The following is a 20,462-nucleotide window of genomic DNA, read 5'->3' on the forward strand; positions in this document are numbered from 1 at the left end:
TGAATATTATTCAGAGCCAAATTTTCAATCACAATAACAAAGGAAGGGCTGGCTCTAATCTGTAAGGCTGAGCCTGGTATCATAAACAACAAGGAAGGATGCCAATACTGATACTGTACTCCAGTGTGTTTGAGTACATTGTTTGAATGAATGAATGTGAGTTGTTTGATTGTGATATGATTAAAGATTTAAAGATTTATGAATGATGGTACGTGTGATGTTTTAGTCCATTTCTGTGTCTTTATTTCTAATTGTTGTCATGCAAATGTAGTATCCAGCTGGATACATTCTAGTGGTCTGCCCGTGATGTCACACAATTTACACCCACCCCCCACAGGCGTCACCAGACAAGTGACCCTGTTAATAAAAGGGGCCGGAGTGCACGTGCTCCATGCCTATTACTAGTACCCGACTACAGTGTCTGCGTGGTTAATTGCTCAGCATGTGGGCCTAAGGCCCAAAATACCACAATGGCGACGAGCGGGTCGACACCTGCACGTGTGCTGGCAGCCACTTTGTTAGTCTTCCAGAGGGGCAGTGCTGCCCGCATCTACGGTACCCCGCTGCCAGCACAGAATCAGAAACACTGTGAAAAGAGGAGGGGGAAGTGCCGCAGCACGCACCCCGTGGGAGAAGGACCGGCTCACTGCAAGGGACAAGGGCCCCTACGCTCCGCAAGTGGCCATGCGGGCGAAGAGCCAACATCAGAGCATGGACCAGCGCGGTGGCAAGCCGTAGCAGAGTCACCTACTGCACCTATGCATCTAGCGCCGGAAAAGCCGAGTACAGCCCGCAGCGCTAGGAAGGCCTATGCGGTACCGGTACGCATGCAAAGCAGCAGCCTCGGGAACGTCAAGGTCGACAAGCCGCCATATCACACCTGCTGCCAGCACGATTAGGGGAAGTCGGGGCGGACAAAGATTTTAACGTCCAGCGTTAAGGCCCCGCGGCTGTCCCTCTGCACATGCCCCCGCAGCAACCTACCAGTGACACCCCAAGCGCTGCAGAAAAATTGCTAACTGCAAACCCCCCTTGTGCACCTTCTCTCGGTGCCCTGCGAGGAGCGTCCTGCCAGCGAACTAAGACACGGCGTGCCCTGTAGGCAAGGGAAAACCCCCTCTCCCTTCAGCGGGGGGGGGAGCGAGCCCGCAACGCCTCCTGGAGCAGCCCCCAGGACAAAGGCCATGCCCCCGACCACCTGTTTGCACCGCCAGCATTATTAGGCACAGCCTGCCGTACTTAAAAAGCTGCTGTGGCCTGTGTGTGCTCATGGAATGCTTACCGGAGTGAATTCACGTAATGGACCCGACCGAGGTCTAGAAGGGAGCCTCCCGGCACTGCGCACCTCCGTTTTCCCAAAGAAACTTCCAGGAACAGAGTATGGCCTGCTGTTTTCGGCGTAGAGAGCCGCGATATTCTCCGAGAGTATCGGCAGCGTCCTAGCGGTGGTCTCAGGACACTGCATCCTCGCCAGCAACTGAAGGAAAGTACTGGGTACTTTCAGTCAAAATTGCCATGGTGGATATGCCTGCAGCAGAAACCAGTACAGCGCTCTCTTCACAGAGGATGCACCCGGGATGTAAGAGAGGTCACTGCAAACAGCTCGCGGCTCTCACCCCTCCCTGAAGACACCAGCCAACACTCGCACCGGCTGCAGTGATACACACAAAGGTAAACTGCTAGCTGTCTCATACACTGCAGTACTGCGGCCCGCCAGCAGAAAAGGAGTTGGGTCAAATGAAGAGAGAACTGGGGCCACATTAGCGCTGAGCAGGACCGTGAACCGGCATCCCTAGTCCCCACGTAGCCGGTGGCAGGAGGAAAGCCACCGTGACCTGAAGCAGTGGTGACTGCAGCGCCACCTAGCGGCCCTTTGCCTGTGTCACATCCCAGTAAATGCGCTGCCCGGCAGAACAATGCCTCCAATAACCCTCGATATCACCCTGAGCAAATGAAAATATAGAAAATCTGCATGTCAGCACCCAGCTGCTCTGCTTTTCACTGCCTGCTGCTGCAGAACTGCACACAAGCTTGGATCTGCTGCCACAGTGCCCCAACTTCACTGAGCTGCCTCTCGTGGAAGGGGGAGGAATAGTGTTCCCTCTGCAGCAAAAGGCCACTACAGCAAGAGACTGCTAAGAGTGCCCCACACACCCTGTGGGCTGCCTATCCCTTAGGAAGGGGAGAAAAAAAATTGTGACCTTTACCCCCACAGAGAGAGTATCCCCAGAAAGCTGCCAATACTCCAAGAACCATGTGTAGCTAAGCAGTAAGCCCGACGAGAGCCCCAAGAAGAACACGTGCACCCCCAGTGGCTATCAGACGCCACCACAAGCAAGAAGAATTGCGCCACATGCCTCTAGAAGTGAATAGACACCGCCGCAACCCAGAAAACAACCCTGCCAAGAGCTAGACAGAGGCACCGCGAAGGACCAAATATGCAAGACCTGAGGTGCGCCAGTGCATACACCCAGAAGTTTGACCACATGGGCCGCACCCCAGAGAGAGAGAGAGAGAGATAGAGACATTGCCACCGAGAGAAGCACTGCGGAACACAGTACAGAGAGCGACCACATCTCTACTACACTGAGGGTAAAGAGGAAAACACAGCACCAAGCAAGTGCCCAGCAGCACCGGAACAGCTGCTACCATTCCAGGAGTGACAGACTGAAGAGAACGCGCAGCCAAGCATCCAGTGAAGCAAACGAAGGGCACAGTCTATGTGCACCAAATGGAGAAGCCGACCGGCCAGACAGTCGCAACGAAAGAAACACTGCTGAAAGGAGATCCCCTACATATCCCCTGCCTCAGCGAAGCCCCAAAGCGAGCAAAAGGAAACACAAGAGTGTCCTCCCTCACACTCTCTCAAGACGGAGTCAGCAGGGACCCAAAACGGCAATAGAGGAGTCACACACCCCACATGGCAGGCCGCCACTGCAACAGATCCTCTAACAGCACAGCGACACGTGACCGGACGTCACAGCGCACAGCAACAAAGGAGCCTGTCACGCAGAGTGAACAGTCCGGATGAGCGCACCGGAAGGCAGGAAGGAGCAGCCGCCAAGATGGCGCAAGCACGAAGCTCCTCGAGCGAAGAGAGGAGGGACCCCGGGAAATCCCTGAGGAGGGGATGGTGCCACTGGAAGTCCCCAGGATGCACACAAAAGTCCTAACAACAGTACAGGCCTGCAATAGGTCCACAACAGGAAAGGAAGACCATCACAAGAGCGACACGACCAGGGAAATGTCCATGTGGAGCAAACATGAGACCGGTGGCAGGACACCACATCCAAGGAGAAACCTGTTTGGAAGCAGAAGAGGATGGCACAATGCTATTCTGCAAAGGAGGAAAGAACAGTGGCATGATGCCACAGAGCAGACAACCAACACAGGAGCGCAAGATGGAACAGAGAAGAGCGACAGGACCACAAACTCGCATCAGCACTGAGGAAGGTGTTCATCCACACAAGCCAGCCACCGGGGTGCAGAAACGTCACTGGAGACAGCTCCGCGAGGGGACCTACTGTAAGCCGCTAGCAGCGCAGTCTGCGTCCCAACTCCACGCTTCGCAGCTCGACCGTCCTCTCACCTGTCACCGGCTGCTTGGTATCGATAGCATCACACCTCACAGTGCACCAGCCTGCAGACAATGGAGCAGTGCCATGCAGTCCCTCAAGTCCTTCTCACTTACTCAAGTCACCCCGACAGAAGATCACTGCCTGTCTGTCCACTGAAGAAAACTACCATCTTGTTACCACCGTCCAGGTGCCTCACCACCAAGGAGCATCACATCACCCGAGTGAATCCACACACACACCCCGAACAACCGGAGCTCAAGGAGGCGATTGACCCAGGAACAATCTGTGCACCCCAGTTGACCTACAGCCTGCCGAAGTCGAGCACACCCGGCCATTGGAAGATCCGCCCTTGGGGACTACACAAGACTTGGCCGTGGTCCTGTTGGGAGTTCCGCAGTGACCCCTAAGCATGGCCTACGCAATGTCCCACACAGCCCACGCAGTCACATGGCAGTCCAGGGGACAAGGGCCTTGACAGAGTCCCCGTGTAAAAGGGGTCCGAGTCGGAGAGATGTGTCGGCCGCCCTTCCACGTCAGGCGCAGGCAGCACGAAGGTTACGGCTGAAGACTGGTCACCCACAAGATCGTCAGAGGGAGACACAGCACCTGAGTCCAGATGGTGAGGACGTCCTGACCATGACACCCCCCTCAGAGGCTACATGAGCGACTTGGCTGTGAGTCCGTTGGCAGTTCCTCAGCAATGCTTTTGCGCGGCTCCTGCGAAGCCCTGCACGGTCCACACAGTCCCATCTCAGCCAGCAAAGAAAGCCCTCCAAGAGGCTCCAGTGGCAGTGGAGTCCAGGCGAGGGAGGCAAGTCGAACGTCGCTCAGCCGTCAGGAGCAGGAGAGTCACCAAGAGCGACACCCCGCAGGAAGGCCTCACTCACCGAGATCGTCTACGACTCCGAAGTGGATTTCACCACAGCTCCAGATGCATCGACACAATTCTTGTACATATGAACTTCACCACTGCGAGACCAGGCTAGTCTACAAAATGTCGCCTAGACGAAGAAGGCATCCTGACCATGCTGTCAAGGACTCTAACCCTGCCCAGCAGACTGCCTGAAGAGACTCATTTGGTGGTGGTTTTTGCTTAGTTGTTTTTTCTTACAGGTTGGACTTTTTGTTTGTTTCGCTTCATTAAAATTTGGGAGGGATGTAGTATCTGGCTGGATACATTCTAGTGGTCTGCCCGTGATGTCACACACTTTACACCCACTCACCACAGGCGTCACCAGTCATGTGACCCTGTTAATAAAAGGGGCCAGAGTGCTCCAGGCCTATTACTAGTACCCGACTACAGCGTCTGCGTGGTTAATTGCTCAGCATGTGGGCCTAAGGCCCAAAATACCACACTCAGTTTCTTTCTGCCTGGCCACAGGAGTAGCGTCTTCAGGTTTCCCTGCCTCAGGCGCCCTCTCCGCCTCCTAACTGGTACACTGCCCCTTAGATCTCCACTATAAGCAGTACGACCAGTGTTCATATCTTTACGGTCAGTAGCGGCGCCTAGATGCTCCTTGGAGCGACTGTTGCGCGGTACAAATACACCATTACATTACAATACATCTCTGCTTTCCTACCTCCACCTCCTTCCGCCTGGCCGCGAGAGCAGTATCCCCAGGTTTCGCTACAGCAGGCGTTTTCCGGGCGGTGGGAGGACTGCATAGATTCCCTGCAACTCCAGAGATGCCATTCTCCGGACGTTCCTTCAGGAGTTTGGGCAGTTTTGGCAGCATGCTGCAAGACCAGAGCTGATCCCCGCTACTAAACTAGTCTACAACGGCTAAACCAGTCAGCCACGGCATGCCAGATAGCGCGAAATAACAGGTACGTTTGTGTCCCAAAGTCTGCTTGTTTAACTCCAAACTTGAGTCCCCAAGTAGATGGCTTATTCAATGGAATCATTGAAGTAGTTACTCCTGAGTGAGATTCATATCCATATTATCCGAAAAAGTTGTGGAGTGGTAGGTGGATGGCTTCTGCCGCACCTACGCAGCTGCCATCTTGCCCATTTCGACCCGTCTAGGTGGTTTTTAGATGTACTTTCAATTCTAATTGCAGTTTTTGATAAACTAAAAAAGATAATGTTAGAGAGGCCGTTGTATTTTATACTTTTGCAAAATAGATATATTTTTCTTTCAAAAGAGAGTGGTCGTCTCTTGCACTTAGGCAGAGATTGTCTATGGGTATGAATCCAGTGAACTTACCATTATGAAGAATTGGAGAACGTTGTTACGATTTAAACTGTTTGACTGGTTTCCCAATGTATGCTGCTTTCATTTTGTTTAATTGTATAGTGTAACTACCCCTGCCATTTATTCAAAGATATTTGCACTTTGCTCTTCTTTTGATCACAAATATCGCTGTTGTGTTTTGGCAGGCAATACAATTGTTACCATTTGTTCCCTCACTTGTTATGCATATTGGTGTTTTGATGTAAATCAGAAATGAGTTGACTACTACAAATAGAGTTTTCTTTTCACTGTGTTCTGATCCATTGTTTTTTTTTCTATTTTGGATTTATTGCAGTGTGCAGAAGATGAAGAAACTCGTAATTTGGTTAGGCAGTATGGTGGCTTGCAACCGCTAGCTGAACTTCTCAGCAATGCTGATAATAAAGAGCTACTGGCAGCAGTGACTGGGGCCATATGGAAATGCTCGTTAAGTCCAGAAAATGTTTCAAAGTGCGTTTTAATTTTTATACCTATGACATATTTTTCATGTACATGCCGGAGCATGTTTTAGCAACTGAACATTGACAGTGTTTTAGATTAGTACCTAGAAACATATTTCATCTTTTAAATCTTTTGAAAAATCTGTGCCTACACATGCAAAGGGATTCAAACTTGTAATATAAATTGACAGTGAAAACACTAACCGCTAATAATTGGTAAAATATATATTTTAGCTTCTGACAGAATTTCTTTACCTAAATTAATGTAAAGCACATTATGTCCACCTGTGTCATGTGTTTTAGTTAGGCCCATGAAGGAACAGTGCCATTTTCCACCATGTACACATTTTTTACTTAGCCTTTCCCTTTCACACCATAATCTTGTACACACATTTGCGTGCTTAACAATACTGGATTAGTTTCCCTCACACTGCTGTGCTTACCGATTCAACTTTGCAAGTACATTATCATGGCTCCCTAAACACCATGTACAAGGCCTCGACACGCATTGTGCAAATAAACAAGCATGTCCTGGTTTAGTTAGAGAAGCGCTTTGCTGTCATTGGCGAGGTCTCTACATGCTGAAACTTTAGCCTAGCAGCTTTCTGTTATCTCTACAAAGGGTTCCAGTTTGTGACAAAGGCGGGGACTTACATTCTTTACATTCTTTCCCTTCAGGTAACTGGAGGCGGATCGTACAGTTAGGAATTCTTGGCAGAACACACACACCCGCCCTAGACACTTAGGTTAGGAACTGCATAGTAAGAGTACACCAGATTTCTTTATTGTGTTATATTGTGCATATATACATTGTCTCAGCACGAACATGGACCTTTTTATTCTGTTCTTTGTCTTGGTACTTCTAATAACTTTAAATGCTTCTTTGCCGCACCTATATTCTATACAAGAATCACATTGGTTCAATAAACAACCCATTGTGTTCCTTGTATATTACTCTTAGAGTACAAGAGCAGAAGTGACTGAGCAAAATGGTTCTAGATCTGTTTCCACGATACCTAGGGGATCAGGGTTGTCATGTTCAGTGGTTTCCGGAACCATTTGGTACCCACCTAGGTTTAGGGATACTCATTATAGCACTGTGAGCTAGCTGGCCTGCCTGTAGGACAACATATCCTGAGGGGGTGGATAGAATCAGTCTGGTACCATCCCAGAGGTTATGCTGTCCACAAAAATTGCAGTTCCTACCATAGGGTGAAAACTACACGACATGGTGCCCAACTTTGATTAGGTACTTATTTTAGTGGACTGCCCGAGTAGTTCAATCGTGCATTCTCAGAGACCCCTACTTACCTCCAAACCGGAGACATCCATGATGGTACGGAAAATCCTCCTCAGCCGAGGCGGCAACCCCTATGTATTCGCTGTAGGCTGACACAACAAAACTTTTCAACCACTCACCCCTAGTCGAGAGAACTGGGTTTAATCCATCGTTCTTTTTCTCACTGTGCCACCCATTTTGGACCTAGCCATATGCAAATCAGCTTTGACCCTGTTCCTCATGGGAACACTCCAGCCCAAACTGCCAAGCCAGGTCCTCCCTGGACCAGAGACAAGCATCCTGGGACAAGTTTCAGAGTTCCACCCCTCATCAGCCAGGCTAGCTTGAATCCAATGGCACAGCGAGCAAGGGGCCCACGTCTGGGCATACCCATGGCCACTTAGGGATAACATTGCAAACACAACAAGATGATCGATGGTGTGCAGAAACTTTTCAACCACTCAGGGTATGCCCAGATGTGGGTGCCTAGCTCTCTATACCCACTCTGTAATTAATTTCCTATTATCAAGTATTGGGGTATCTTTCATAGATTCACATGCCTGAATCATTCCCAGTCGTCGAGATGGGAGTCCCTCAGTACCATAATCAAGCAGTATTTAAATAATACCTTAGGCTATAATGGCCCTGAGCCATGTTCTATATAGCCTATCTATGTTCTTCTTAAAAAAGAACTAAATGTTGAATGAAATTAAATTAAATGAATTCGTACTTATACCCTGAGGCGTCTTTCCGCTGTATGCATACCGCTGTGGAACCCTTCCTGGCTTTTCCCTGTGAAATGCCCACTCCTGGGCACCCCCAAGGTGAAGCCAGGCATCCCAGCGCTGTTGTGGAGATTAAGCAAGCTATTGCCCAGAGTTGCAGAGTGGGACCCGTGATTAGAATAGGCACCGAGGCGAGAATTATCAGGTCTGAGGAAATTGAGCCCAAGACCCGCCGAGGCGGGAATTGAACCCTGGTCTCGGGCCAGATCTCTGCATCAGGGTCTGCCGCTCTAACCATTGAGCCACACTTCTCCACAGGCTGAATGCAGCCAATCAGCTGCTAGCACCCTCTAGAATCTTCGTAGCAGAGGCAGTTTCCCTCAGATTTTCACCAAATGTCGTGGGTGAAGGGAATATCCCTGAGTTCTACTCACTTTTCTTCAAGCTTCTAGGATTTTGTCCTAAAAAGTTTTTTCATCATGTCTGATAAGAAAGGACTTTCCTTGTCTGCAGGACCTGTGGCAGGAAAAGGGTAAATGTTGACGATCATCACAAGGACTGCATTTATTACCTTCACCGAGCCCATGAGGTAAAGCAGTGCAAAATGTGTTTCACTTTCTCTTCAAAAACTGTAAGAGATAGAGGGGGGAGGCTACTTTTATGGCTACAGTCCATTAAGCACAGGAAGTCATCAGACGAGGTCAGTGATGTTTCATTGAAGCCTCACAAGAGACCAAGATCTCAGGAGAAAGACTCTGGAGAGGGCAGGAAACACCTCAGACACTCCCCAGAGAGCAAGAGCACAAAACATGAGAGATATTCTAAAGCCTTCTCTGAGCCTTACTCTTCAGTCTCCTCTACTTCAGTGAGGACAGACAAAAAGCACCATAGAGCCTCCTCATCAGATCCGGGGAAATTCATAATGGAAAAATCCCCATCGCCGATGCCTCCATCGACGACGGGCACTAGGACATTGACAATTACAAGGTACACTGTTAACGTTGTCGCTCCCGTCAATGACAGGTATGATGGCAGTGGCCATCTCTGGGCCCATAGTGTCAACGAAAGCATAGTTAATGCCATCATTGTCGACGACAACCCCATCTGTGAAGTCGACGAAGATACTGTTGACGACTATACCATTGACATCCCTACTGTTGTCGCTCACACCGTCAATGACAGCTCCGCTGACGATGACACAGTTGACGGCGACATCACAGACAGTGATTCAGTCGACAGCGACTCCGTCGACAACGACACCACCAACAGCAACACCGTCGATGACAATACCGTTGACAGCAAAATAGACTGCAATAACACTGTCGACGACCATCATTCCATCGTTGGTGGCCAGGATTCCCTCGACACCACCGTCAATGATGATTAAAGTGACGAAGAAATATTTTTACCCGGAAATGTCAGCATACAGTAAGATCTCCCCTTTGCCACCTTCGCACCTTTTGGACCTACAGGAGTCTGAAGAAGATGATGGGGATGATGCTGGAGTAGAAGGAGTGGCACATAGTCCATCAGAGTTGCATGTTAAGTGCCAGGAAGTTGACGAGGACTATAAAGATGAACAATACTATTAACCTTATCTGGCACCTCCACATCATTATCAACACTATTCATATACTCACGAATGTCACCCAAGGGAGATGGCTCATCTTCTGCCGTCCTTGGTTCAGGACCTTCAGGCTATGCTGGCAGACTACAAACAAAGATTTCCATCTCAAGATGTTCACAAGGAGCCTTCTCAGGTTCAACCACAATCCCTTGAAACAATGGTTTCACCTGTGACACCTTACTAGACCTCATTCCTGGGGACAAGAGGCAGGAAGCCAGAAAAATCATCTTAGAAGGAGAGCAGGCAGCCTCTGAAATTATCGACTACGCTATGGACATAGCCAACACGGGGTTTCGCCAATTGGCAAGTGCAAACCTCGCCCTCGCTGAAACCCCGCGCATCCACAGAGCCAGAACACGTTAAGAGCCTTCTCCTAGATCGCAGCCAAAACCAGGAACCAGCTCCCCATTGCCATCAGATGCGCACCCTCCCTGAACACCTTCAGGAAGGCGCTCAAGACCTGGCTCTTCGATTGATCGGAACAGCTATCTCTCCCCCCTCCCCCGGTGCCTTCAGACCCTCGCGGGTGAGTAGTGCGCTTAAAATTCCCTGATTGATTGTTTGAGGCACCAAGGGTGGTTGAAAGCCACCACCTTTAGACCGGAGGTCCAGACAAAGGTCCTGGATATGGCGTTTGATGGGGACGCTTTGTTTGGGAAACATATAGATTAGGGGCTTTCATCCATCAAAAAATCTTTGGTCTCCCTTCAGTACAGGAAAATACTGTTCAGAGAAGCAAAAGGAAATGGTTTTTCCACCTACAGAGGAAACTTCCAGAGGGCACAAAAATATCAGCCCACACCAGCCACAATACAGGCAACCTTAACAACCTGGTACCTACTGTCAAACTTCCATGGCTGGTTTCTCTCGTCAAGGTGGCCAAAAGAGAGGATCGACCCAAGACAGAGATAACGGGAGAAAGCAATGATCTGAACAGGGTACCAGTCCCCCCCCTTCACCCTCCCATGGTTGCAAATATCTCAAGTTTCTTCCACCATTGGGAGAAACAACAGACCGTTGGGTGCTGGATCTGATTGCCTTTGATCATACTCTGGAGTTCATACAGAAACCTCCAACTACTCCACCCAGGAGAGCCCCCCCCCGTCTTCACTTATTGAACAAAGAAGCAAATGTTATGCTCTGAAAAGGAGCTATCAACAAAGTTCCAACTCTGCAAAGAGGTCAAGGTTTCTAATCCTATTTCTTATTGATTATGAAGAAGTCAGGGGAATGGAAACCAATTTTGGATCTTAGAAAGTTAAACAAGTTGCTGAGGAAGCAAACTTTCAGGATGGCAACTCTGGCTGAGATCTTACAGCGTCCCACCAAAGGAGACTTCATGACCTCCCTCGATTTGGAAGACATATACGTTCACATCCACATTCATCGGAAGCATAGAAAATTCCTCAGATTCACGGTGGCTGGTACCCACTACCAATTTAAAGTTCTTCCTTTCGGCCTCAAGTCAGCACCCAGGATATTTACAAAGTGCCTGGCACTGGTCGCCGCAGCCCTACGCTCTCAAGGTCACCAAGTATTCCCCTACTTGGATTATTGGCTGCTAAAGGCACCTACAGTAAAGCAAGCAACCAGGACCACAAACGCTTGTCTTTGGCTGTTCAGCACGCTGGGGTTGACAGTCAACATCATAAAGTCTTCATTTATTCCCAATGAAATAGTATAATTCCTGGGAGCCAGATTGGACACGATCCAAAGCAAACAATTCTACAACAATTGGCTATGGCCATCTCAAGATAAAAACCTGCATCTGTAAGGAATTACAAGTTGGTACTAGAGATGTGTTCATCAGTGATGGACCTAGTTCCTTGGCCAGACTCAAAATGTGACCTCTCCAGGAAGAATTGCAAAACAGTGGCTTTAAATGTCGGGATCTTTCGAGGACATCATTCAGATTACTCCGGCCATGAAGATAGCAATGCAATGGTGGTACCACACCCCAAACCTTTCAAAATAACTTCCTTTCTTGCAAAGCATACCAGACTACATCCTGACAACGGATCCCTCCATGGAAGGCTGGGGAGGTCATTTGCAGGACCTTCAATTTCAAGGCAAATGGTTCCAATTCTCAAAAACAGTCATATCAACAGCCTAGAATTGAAGGCCATATTCCTCTCTTTATAGGCCTTCCTGCTAAGAATAGCAGGTGCCTCTGTAATGGTCCGCACCAACAACTTGACCAGTATGTTATACATAAACAAGCAGAGAGGGACCAGATCTCTCACTCTTTCTCTGGAAGCACAAGAATTGTGGAGATGGGCAACAGAGCACAGGATTTCTCTCATGGCTGAGCATGTTCCAGGTTTACACAACACGCTAGCAGATGCTCTAAGCAGAGCTACAGACAATTGCCACGAATAGTAACTCAACCAATTCCAGCTGGATAGAGCATTTGCTCTATGGGGAAAGCCAGCTCTGGACTTGTTTGCCATGAACATCAATACCAAATGCCGATCCTATGCCAGCAGGTTCCCCCTCCCGGGGTCTCGAGGCAATGGCCTTTCTATGCGATGGTCAGGGATATATGCCTCTGACTTTCCCCCATCCCATTGATACCCAGAATACTGACCAAAATAAAGAGGGAAGGATGTTGCCTGATTCTCATTGCGCCCAGGTGCCCCAGGCAACATTGGTTCCCGGAACTTCTTCACCTTCTCCAAAGCCAGACCTATATGTCTGCAGCTGTTTCCTCCTCTCCTGTCCAGGGACATCAGTCAAGTGCGCCATCCAGATCTGGAGTCACTGAACTTACATGCTTGACTCCTGAATTCTTGGAGTTCAGAGACATGAACATTTTGCAAGAGTGTAGAGATATCCTCTCCAAATTTAGAGCAGAGAGCCCCAACAAGACGTACAAACTAAAATGTAAAAGGTTCTGTTTTTGGTGCCAACGTAAGCGTCTGCATCCATTTCAAGTATCCCTACAACCAATTTTACCATATCTTCTATCCTTGGCAAATTCGGGTTTAGCTTTCGCTTCAGTTAAGGTGCATCTGGCTTTCATCTCTCGCTATAGAAGAGCTTCCAGTGCCACTTCTCTATGTGCCTCAAGCCTGTTCAAACAATTCATGAAGGGGCTGTTCCCTACTTTCCCTCCAGTGTGAGCACCTCCACCGGAATAGATCCACAACGTGGTCCTTGCACAACTTATGAAAAGAACATTCTAATACATTCATGAAGCTGAATTGAAATTTCTAACATAAAAAGTCGCTTTACTGCTGACCTTCAGCCAGAAGGGTAAGCGAAATCCAGGCATTCACCGTTAAGAAACCCTTTTTAATATTTAAGGACACTGTGACTCTAAGGACTAATCTGACATCTATCCCTGAAGTGCCGTCACAATTCCACCTCAGTGAGCCGGTTATACGGATGTATGATGTTACAACGCATACTTTTACCACGCATACCTTTACAACCCGGTTTTTACAACGCATACCATTACAACGCATAGCGCTTAGAGGTGCTGGATAGTGGTAAGTATAATTTTCTATTCCAACTCCAGTCCCCGTGGACACTAGGGAAGGTGTTGGATAGAAAATTAAACGTATTCCCTATCCTAGAGCGCCCCCCCAGCGCAATGTGTTGCAATGGTATGCGTGGTAATGCCTGCGTTGTAATGGTAGTGCGTTGTAAAAGTTTTGTTGTAAAAGTTGTTCGACCGGTTATACTACAGTCCTTTTTTCCGCAACCATCAACGACTGCAAAGCAGGCACTACATACACTGGATTTCAAACGTTGCCTTACGGTCTATATTCAGAGAATGAAGGACATTCGAAAGACTGATCAATTATTTGTTGCTTATGGCCAAGGCAGAGAAGGGACTGCAATAACAAAAGTCACAATTGCAAGATGGATATCGGCTGCGATACAGTTCTGTCATGTCAAAGCCAACACGCCTTTGGAAAGGACAGCAAAGGCTCAATCTACCAGAGTGATTGCTACGTCAGTGGTCCTCTTTGCGGGAATGTCTTTGGAAAAGATCTGTCATGCAACCTGGAGGACCACTCATGCCTTCACGCAGCACTACTGCCGGGAATCCTCACAGGACGCAGATGCAGTGGTAGGTCAGGCAGTGCTTCGCCATCTCTTCCTGTAAGTTAAGCCTCTTTCTAGCCATTAGAAAGAGTCTTTTGTCCGTATGGTGCTTCCAAATACTAGCATGTATTGAAAGATAAAAAGCATATTTAAGTAAAGTCTACTTTTGGTCACGCTATTGTTTCTTTTTCCTTTCCTCTCGCTAATGCTGTATATATGGAAATGCTAGTATATAAGTGATATTTTACACCTCTTTTAAGAGTACATTATGTGCATTGATTAACATTACAGTACGCACAGGTATAGCCCTCATGGGGTTTTCGTGTTACCTCGAATTTTTGGGTTCACTACATGATAGAAGTCACGCACCATCCGCAACAGACATACCAGAAAAATTGGATGTTACTGCTTGCTACTCTGTTTCAGGTATGCAAATCTATCAAAGATACCCCACTCCTGGATCAGAAATTTAGTTACTTACCTGTTACTGTGGTTATCCAGTATTGGTATCTTTCATAGAGTCAAGTGCACCCACCCTCGTCCCCGTAGAGGCTGTTCTCATTTATTCATTAAGACAGTCACTTCTCACTTGTGCTAGGAAAATCTGAAGGTTACTGCCTCTGCTAGGAAGGTTCTAGAGAGTGCTAGCAGCTGAGTGGCTGCATTCAACATGTAGTCCTTTTTTTAAAAGGACATTGATACGCTATATAAAACATGTCTCAGGGCCATTATAGCCTATGGCATTATTTAAATACTGCTTGATTACGGTACCGTGGGACTCCCATCTCAACGACTGGGAATGATTCAGGCATGTGAAGCTATGAAAGATACCAATACTGGACAACCGTAGTTACAGGTAAGTAACTTATTTTCATATGTGTGGAGAAAAAGGACCTCGGGCAGTACACATTGCAGAGAACTGCAGACATGAAGCTAATCTAAAACTATTAAACCATGGTCTCCCATCCAGGGGTGGAGATGTTATCTTTGTGGTTGAGGCACACAAAACATTTAGGACAGAGGTGTTCTATTCTTGGGTTACATTCCCAGATGCAGACAACACTACACAATTATTGTACATCTACACTGAGGATGACATACCAGATGTCTACATTACATATGAAGAAATAGAAGTTCCTCTCACTTACCAAGAACAAATAAATTGGTTTAAAGGCGCTCTCACACACACACAACAGCAAATTGTAGACTCTGTCCGCTCAGCAGTGAAGGAGCGAGATGGCCTCTTAACCAGCTATACACCTCATCCCAATGTTGATAATTTGCCAGTAGCAGAGGTGGGAAGACTATACAAAGATTTAGTAACAATATATATGCCTTACATTTTTTAGGTTTCAAAAGTAAAATGTATTAAGTAGGAAAAAGGGAAATAACAAACAGCAGGTTCCCAATGTAATATAATAACAATGTACTGAAAACATTTGAATAAAAATAAGATAGAACAGGAAAATATTTACAATTATATGTAGAAAACAGGTTAAGGGGAGGAGGGAGAAAGAAAATAGAAAGGGCAAAAATAAAAAGCACTTCTCATGTATTAAAATTAGCATCATTTTAAACAGTATTGGAATTACAAAAATAATAGAGTATATATTGTGAGGGAAACCAAAAAGAAAAAGAAAAACATTACTATTTGAATGGAGGCTCAAATAAGAACAATGAGTATTTAAGGAGGTTTAGATACTTCATCAGTTAAGGATTGATGTATGAAAATATTTAAAACGAAGGAATCTAGAAAAATTGTTACTGGAGACCCAAGATAATTGTGTTTAATTGTTAGAGACATTGGGACAGTATACATTCTATCTAGTCTATTACTATGATACACACCCTACCACCGTGTTTGAAAGGAAATATGTAGAGCAGTTTTCCAGTTTTTAGTAATCTGCAACAGAAATTATAAAGTCAATACAATTTTTATATTAAAAGTACAACAATGCCAATGCCGATCACCAGAAAGACCACATAACATAAATTAGTAAAGGAGAATGGTATATATGTGAAGAAAAAATAGAGTTAATTTGTTTCCATACTTATAACCAAAATTGAGGTGGTGGGACATTCAAATAAAATATGTGTAATATCAGAACTTGATGCAGAACAGGACCAATAAGACGGTGGAGTGCTGCTATCAAACTTATGTAAAGAACCAGAAGTGATTAGAAGGCAGGTATTAAAAGCAGTGAGATCACGCATTGTGCGTATTTCCACTGTGAGTTTGTTCCATGTAACCAGCCCCAGATAGGAAAAGGATCTGCCACCCATTCTAAGTTGGAAGATTTTTGGGACTCTAGCAAAGTGTTCAGAAGAAGAGCGGAGAGTTCTAGCAGGGACATAGGGCCAGATGTAGGTAAATTTTATTTTACCACCTCTTAAATACCGCATCATACCGACTCGGTATTTAAGAAGTGGTAAAATAAAAGTACCGAGATGTAGGTAAATACAGATGTGCATTTACCGATTCGGAAACAATCGGTATTTACCGATGCGGTAAATACCGACCGGTAAATGCCCATGCATTCCTATGGGCTTTGAAGCCCATAGGAATGATTGGGCATTTACCGGTCGGTATTTACCGCATCGGTAAATACCGATTGACACAAGGGTGCAGGGGGTGTCACTTTGACACCCTCTGGCACCCCCAAAAGAGGCTCAGGTGCCATGTGGCAGGCATACCTGCCCTAAGGGCAGGTCTGCCTGTCATATGGCATAGGTGTGCATGCACAAATGTGCAAGCACACCAGAATCGGTATTTTACCATCAAATAGTATTTGATGGTAAAATACCGATTTTTTAATGCTTGTGGGACTCAGAAGAGTCCCACCTACATATCAATTTTCCCTCTTCCGTAAAAATACCGACTCGGTATTTTACATAATCGGTAAATTTACCTATCGGTAAATTTACTGAGTCTGTAAAATACAGGGCCCTACATCTCAAATTGCATTTACCGGTCGGTAACGGCCGAATTCGGCCGTTACCGACCGGTAAATGCCTACCTACATCTGGCCCATAGTCATTAATCCTCTCCCTCAGATAGCTGGCCCCTGAACCATGCAGGGCTTTGTGAACTAGGACCAAGGATTTAAACAATCTCCTTTTTTATTGGAAGCCAACGGAGGGTCTTCGGATGGAGGATATATGTCTTCTCATAGAGAGGCTAAGAAGCAACCGGGCTGCCAAATTCCGGACCACCTGAAGTCTGCACGGATATACTCCGGAAGGCCTAAGTAGAGAGCATTCCCATAATCCAACTTAGAGGTAATTAATTATTGGATTACCATTCTCTTGGAAGACTGACGAAAGAGGCATTCTTTTTTTGCAGCGTTTGAAGTGTCCCAAAGCAGGAACCTATCCGAGCCTGGATCTGTGGTTAAAAGTAAAGGGCATTACTAAATTTGATGCAGAAGTTTCTTATTGCAAAAGACACACAGATGATGAACGGGATGCAGAGTAAATCAAACATTCTCCCCCAGTCAATAGATCTGGGTTAAAAACATTGTTCTTTTGCTCACAATGCCACCCCAGTTTGGACCCAGCATATGCAAATCAGTCTTTACCATGTGCCTCATGGGAACAGTCCAGAGCGACCTGCCTAGCCAGGTCCTCCCTGGACCGGAAACAATCATCCTGGAACAGGTGTTAGGGCATTACCCCTCATCAGCCAGGCTAGCATGAATCCAGTGGCACAGTGAGCCTGGAACCCATGTCTGGGCCTACCCAGCACACTTATGGCAAGAAAGCAATAGGCACACAGATGATGAACGGAATGCAGGACAAATCAAACATTCACCCCCAGTCATTAGATCTGTGTTAAATCTATTGTTCTGTTGCTCACCAAGCCACCCCAGTTTAGACCCAGCCATATGCAAATAAGTCTTAATAAATCTGGGTTAAATCCATCGGTCTTTTGCCAAGGATGCTTGCCCTGGGGTGATGAAGTACACTAAAGAACGATGATGGATTCAACCCAGATCTGTGCCTGGGGGTGAGTGTCTGAAAAGTTTCAGCACTCCGTCCATCATCTCATTGTGTTTGCTACGTTCCTTATTGAACCTTGTTGAGGGCCCGGAAACGCTGCATCCTTCGGTCAGAAAGATCTCCAAAGGTTAGGGGGAGATAAGCCATAATCTCGGTTTTATCTGGGTTGTATTTTAGCTGATTCAAAGAGATGTGGCCTTAACGTCCGCTAAAGGGACATTTGAAATCCAGGTTGCAAGGTCCTCTGCAGACATACAGGCACCACTTCATTCTAACTTCCCATTGCATTTTAGGGGGGGCTGATTCATTGCATCTTTAACATATTTCATGCGGAGGTAATAGCGCACTTTTTTTTCACGTCTATAGGCTCTCTGTTGGTTACTACCTTCCAGACAGTTTTCGGAGTCATTTCATAATTTATACACTCCATACTTGGAAGAATATTTGGAGGTCTTCCGCTTGTCCTGCTCCTGGTTGTTGGACTTTGCTTTGACTTTTTCCACCCCGCAATGGATGTCCCAGCTCAAAATTAAATTGAATTGACACTACCACATGTGCTGCTGTGCCGCATGGTGAATTGCTTTGGTACACCTCTGCTTCAGGAACTGAATGAGCATTGGTTCTTGACATTTTGGCCTGTCTGGTTGCACTGCGTGCAACCTGTCTTCCGCGGTTTATTGTGCACTTTTAAATATGCCTTCGATTTACACCTCGGATTGCAATTGGTTGAGCGGTCGAACATAGATGTTCTGGTGGATCCCTAAAGGTCCATTTGTATAGTTGTCACCAGCATATTCCATTGCTGCTGAACGCATTCTTCTCACGATCCTGGACGCTTCAGCTCCTAGTGAATTGGATGTTGGCTCTGCAGACCTTCGACAGGCTGTAGTCATTCTCTCAGTGACTGATATGTGGGATGGATGGGAACACATTTGCCGCATACACCTGCTTTGACGTAAGCCTCTGGGAACATCGTCTGCATTTGCTGGAAACAGAAATGTTTCATCTACCACTCGGAACACAGAAACAAAGTGCTATTTCGTTTAGTGGGAACTCTTGATTTGGCCTGATTTTTTTCTAAAATTGATTTTAAACCTAAATTTATTAACTTTTATATGTTTCATACTTTTAAGCAAGTGGCTTTCTGTGTGGTTTGACTTTCAAATTGCATGATTGCCTTTTTAGAATAGGTTTTAGAATGAATTTTATATCTTAACCTTTGATATTCCACTATTTGTATATATCTTTTCTATTTTTAGATAGCTTATTGGTCGTCCCTTTGTCTGAGTGGGTGTCATGTGCCTTAGTTAGGCCCATGAAGGAATGCTGTCATTTTCCACCATGTACAGATTTCTTATATTGCTTTTCCCTTTCACACAATGACCTTTTACACACATTTGCATGCATGACAATATTGGATTTGTTTCCCTAAAACTGCTTCCCTTACAGATTCCACTTTTCAATACAATTATCACAACTGCTTGAACACCATGTACAAGGCCTCGACATGCATTGAGCGAATGTCGTTCTAATATTCCTCCATGAGGGGACATGGCTATCTATAGACCATAACAATGCTGGATTGCTCAAGACTCACAAGCATTATTTTAATTATAAATAAACAAGCATTTCCAGGCTCATTAGATGAGTGCTTTGCTGTCAGTGGCGAGGTTTCTACACACACTGAAGGTTCGGACCCTATACACGGAAGCTTCGGCCCAGCAACTTGCTGATATCTCTGTGAAGGATGTCCAGCTTGTGACCAAGATGGGAACATTCTTTCCCTTCAGGCCCCCCTGGGTTGGATCTTCCAGTATGTTGATTCTTGTCCGGACACACACACACATGCCCTCAGCACTTAGGTTAGGGACTACATAGTAGGAGTGTGCCAGATTTCTATATTGCTTTATATGCTTGCATATATACCTTTTCTAAGCACAATGGTGGGACTTTTCATTCTGTTCTCTGTCTTGGTACTCCTGATAACTTTCATCTGCTTCTGTGTATTGATCATTGGAGAAATATTTTTCTAAACAAGAATCATGTTGGTTAAGTAAACATTAAAAATGTCTCGCGGTGTATTCTTTGTATATTTCTCTGAGAGCATGAGTGAATGGGCAAAAGGGTTCTATATCTGTTTCTACGATTCCTGGGGGATCAGGGTTGTCATGTTCAGAGGTTGCCAGAACCATTTGCTTCCTGCCTAGGTTTAGGGATACTCATGCTGGCACAATGAGCTAGCTGGCCTAGAGGACAACATATCCTGAGGGGGTGCCTAGAACCAGTCAGGTACCTTTCCAACAGTTATGCTGTCTTCCAATATGTATTTTCTATCATAAGATAGAAACTACATGACACCTGGTCGAGTAAACATACTTATGCATTATTAAAATGTATAAAATATGCACTTCCAATGTAAAATACTGGACACCTTTAAAAGGGCAGCACAGTGATGTCTGCAAAAGTTGGACAGTTGCAGTGAAGGCAAATATGTGGCTGTAATTGCATTTGTTCTAGATAAGTGCTG

General features: G+C 46.3%; 1 protein-coding gene across 2 annotated transcripts in view; it reads left to right on the forward strand.

Annotated features, from left to right (window-relative positions):
- Positions 1-20,462, forward strand: part of ODAD2 (outer dynein arm docking complex subunit 2) — a 1,353,572-nt gene that overhangs the window by 1,109,697 nt on the left and 223,413 nt on the right. For both annotated transcript variants that reach the window (XM_078663397.1, XM_078663398.1), the window contains one exon: positions 6,108-6,262. In XM_078663397.1, coding sequence (XP_078519523.1) covers positions 6,108-6,262 — 155 coding nt within the window. The remainder of the gene's footprint in view (positions 1-6,107; positions 6,263-20,462) is intronic.

The sequence above is a fragment of the Lissotriton helveticus genome, chromosome 10 (genome assembly GCF_964261635.1).
Source record: "Lissotriton helveticus chromosome 10, aLisHel1.1, whole genome shotgun sequence".
Taxonomy (NCBI): Eukaryota; Metazoa; Chordata; class Amphibia; order Caudata; family Salamandridae; genus Lissotriton; species Lissotriton helveticus.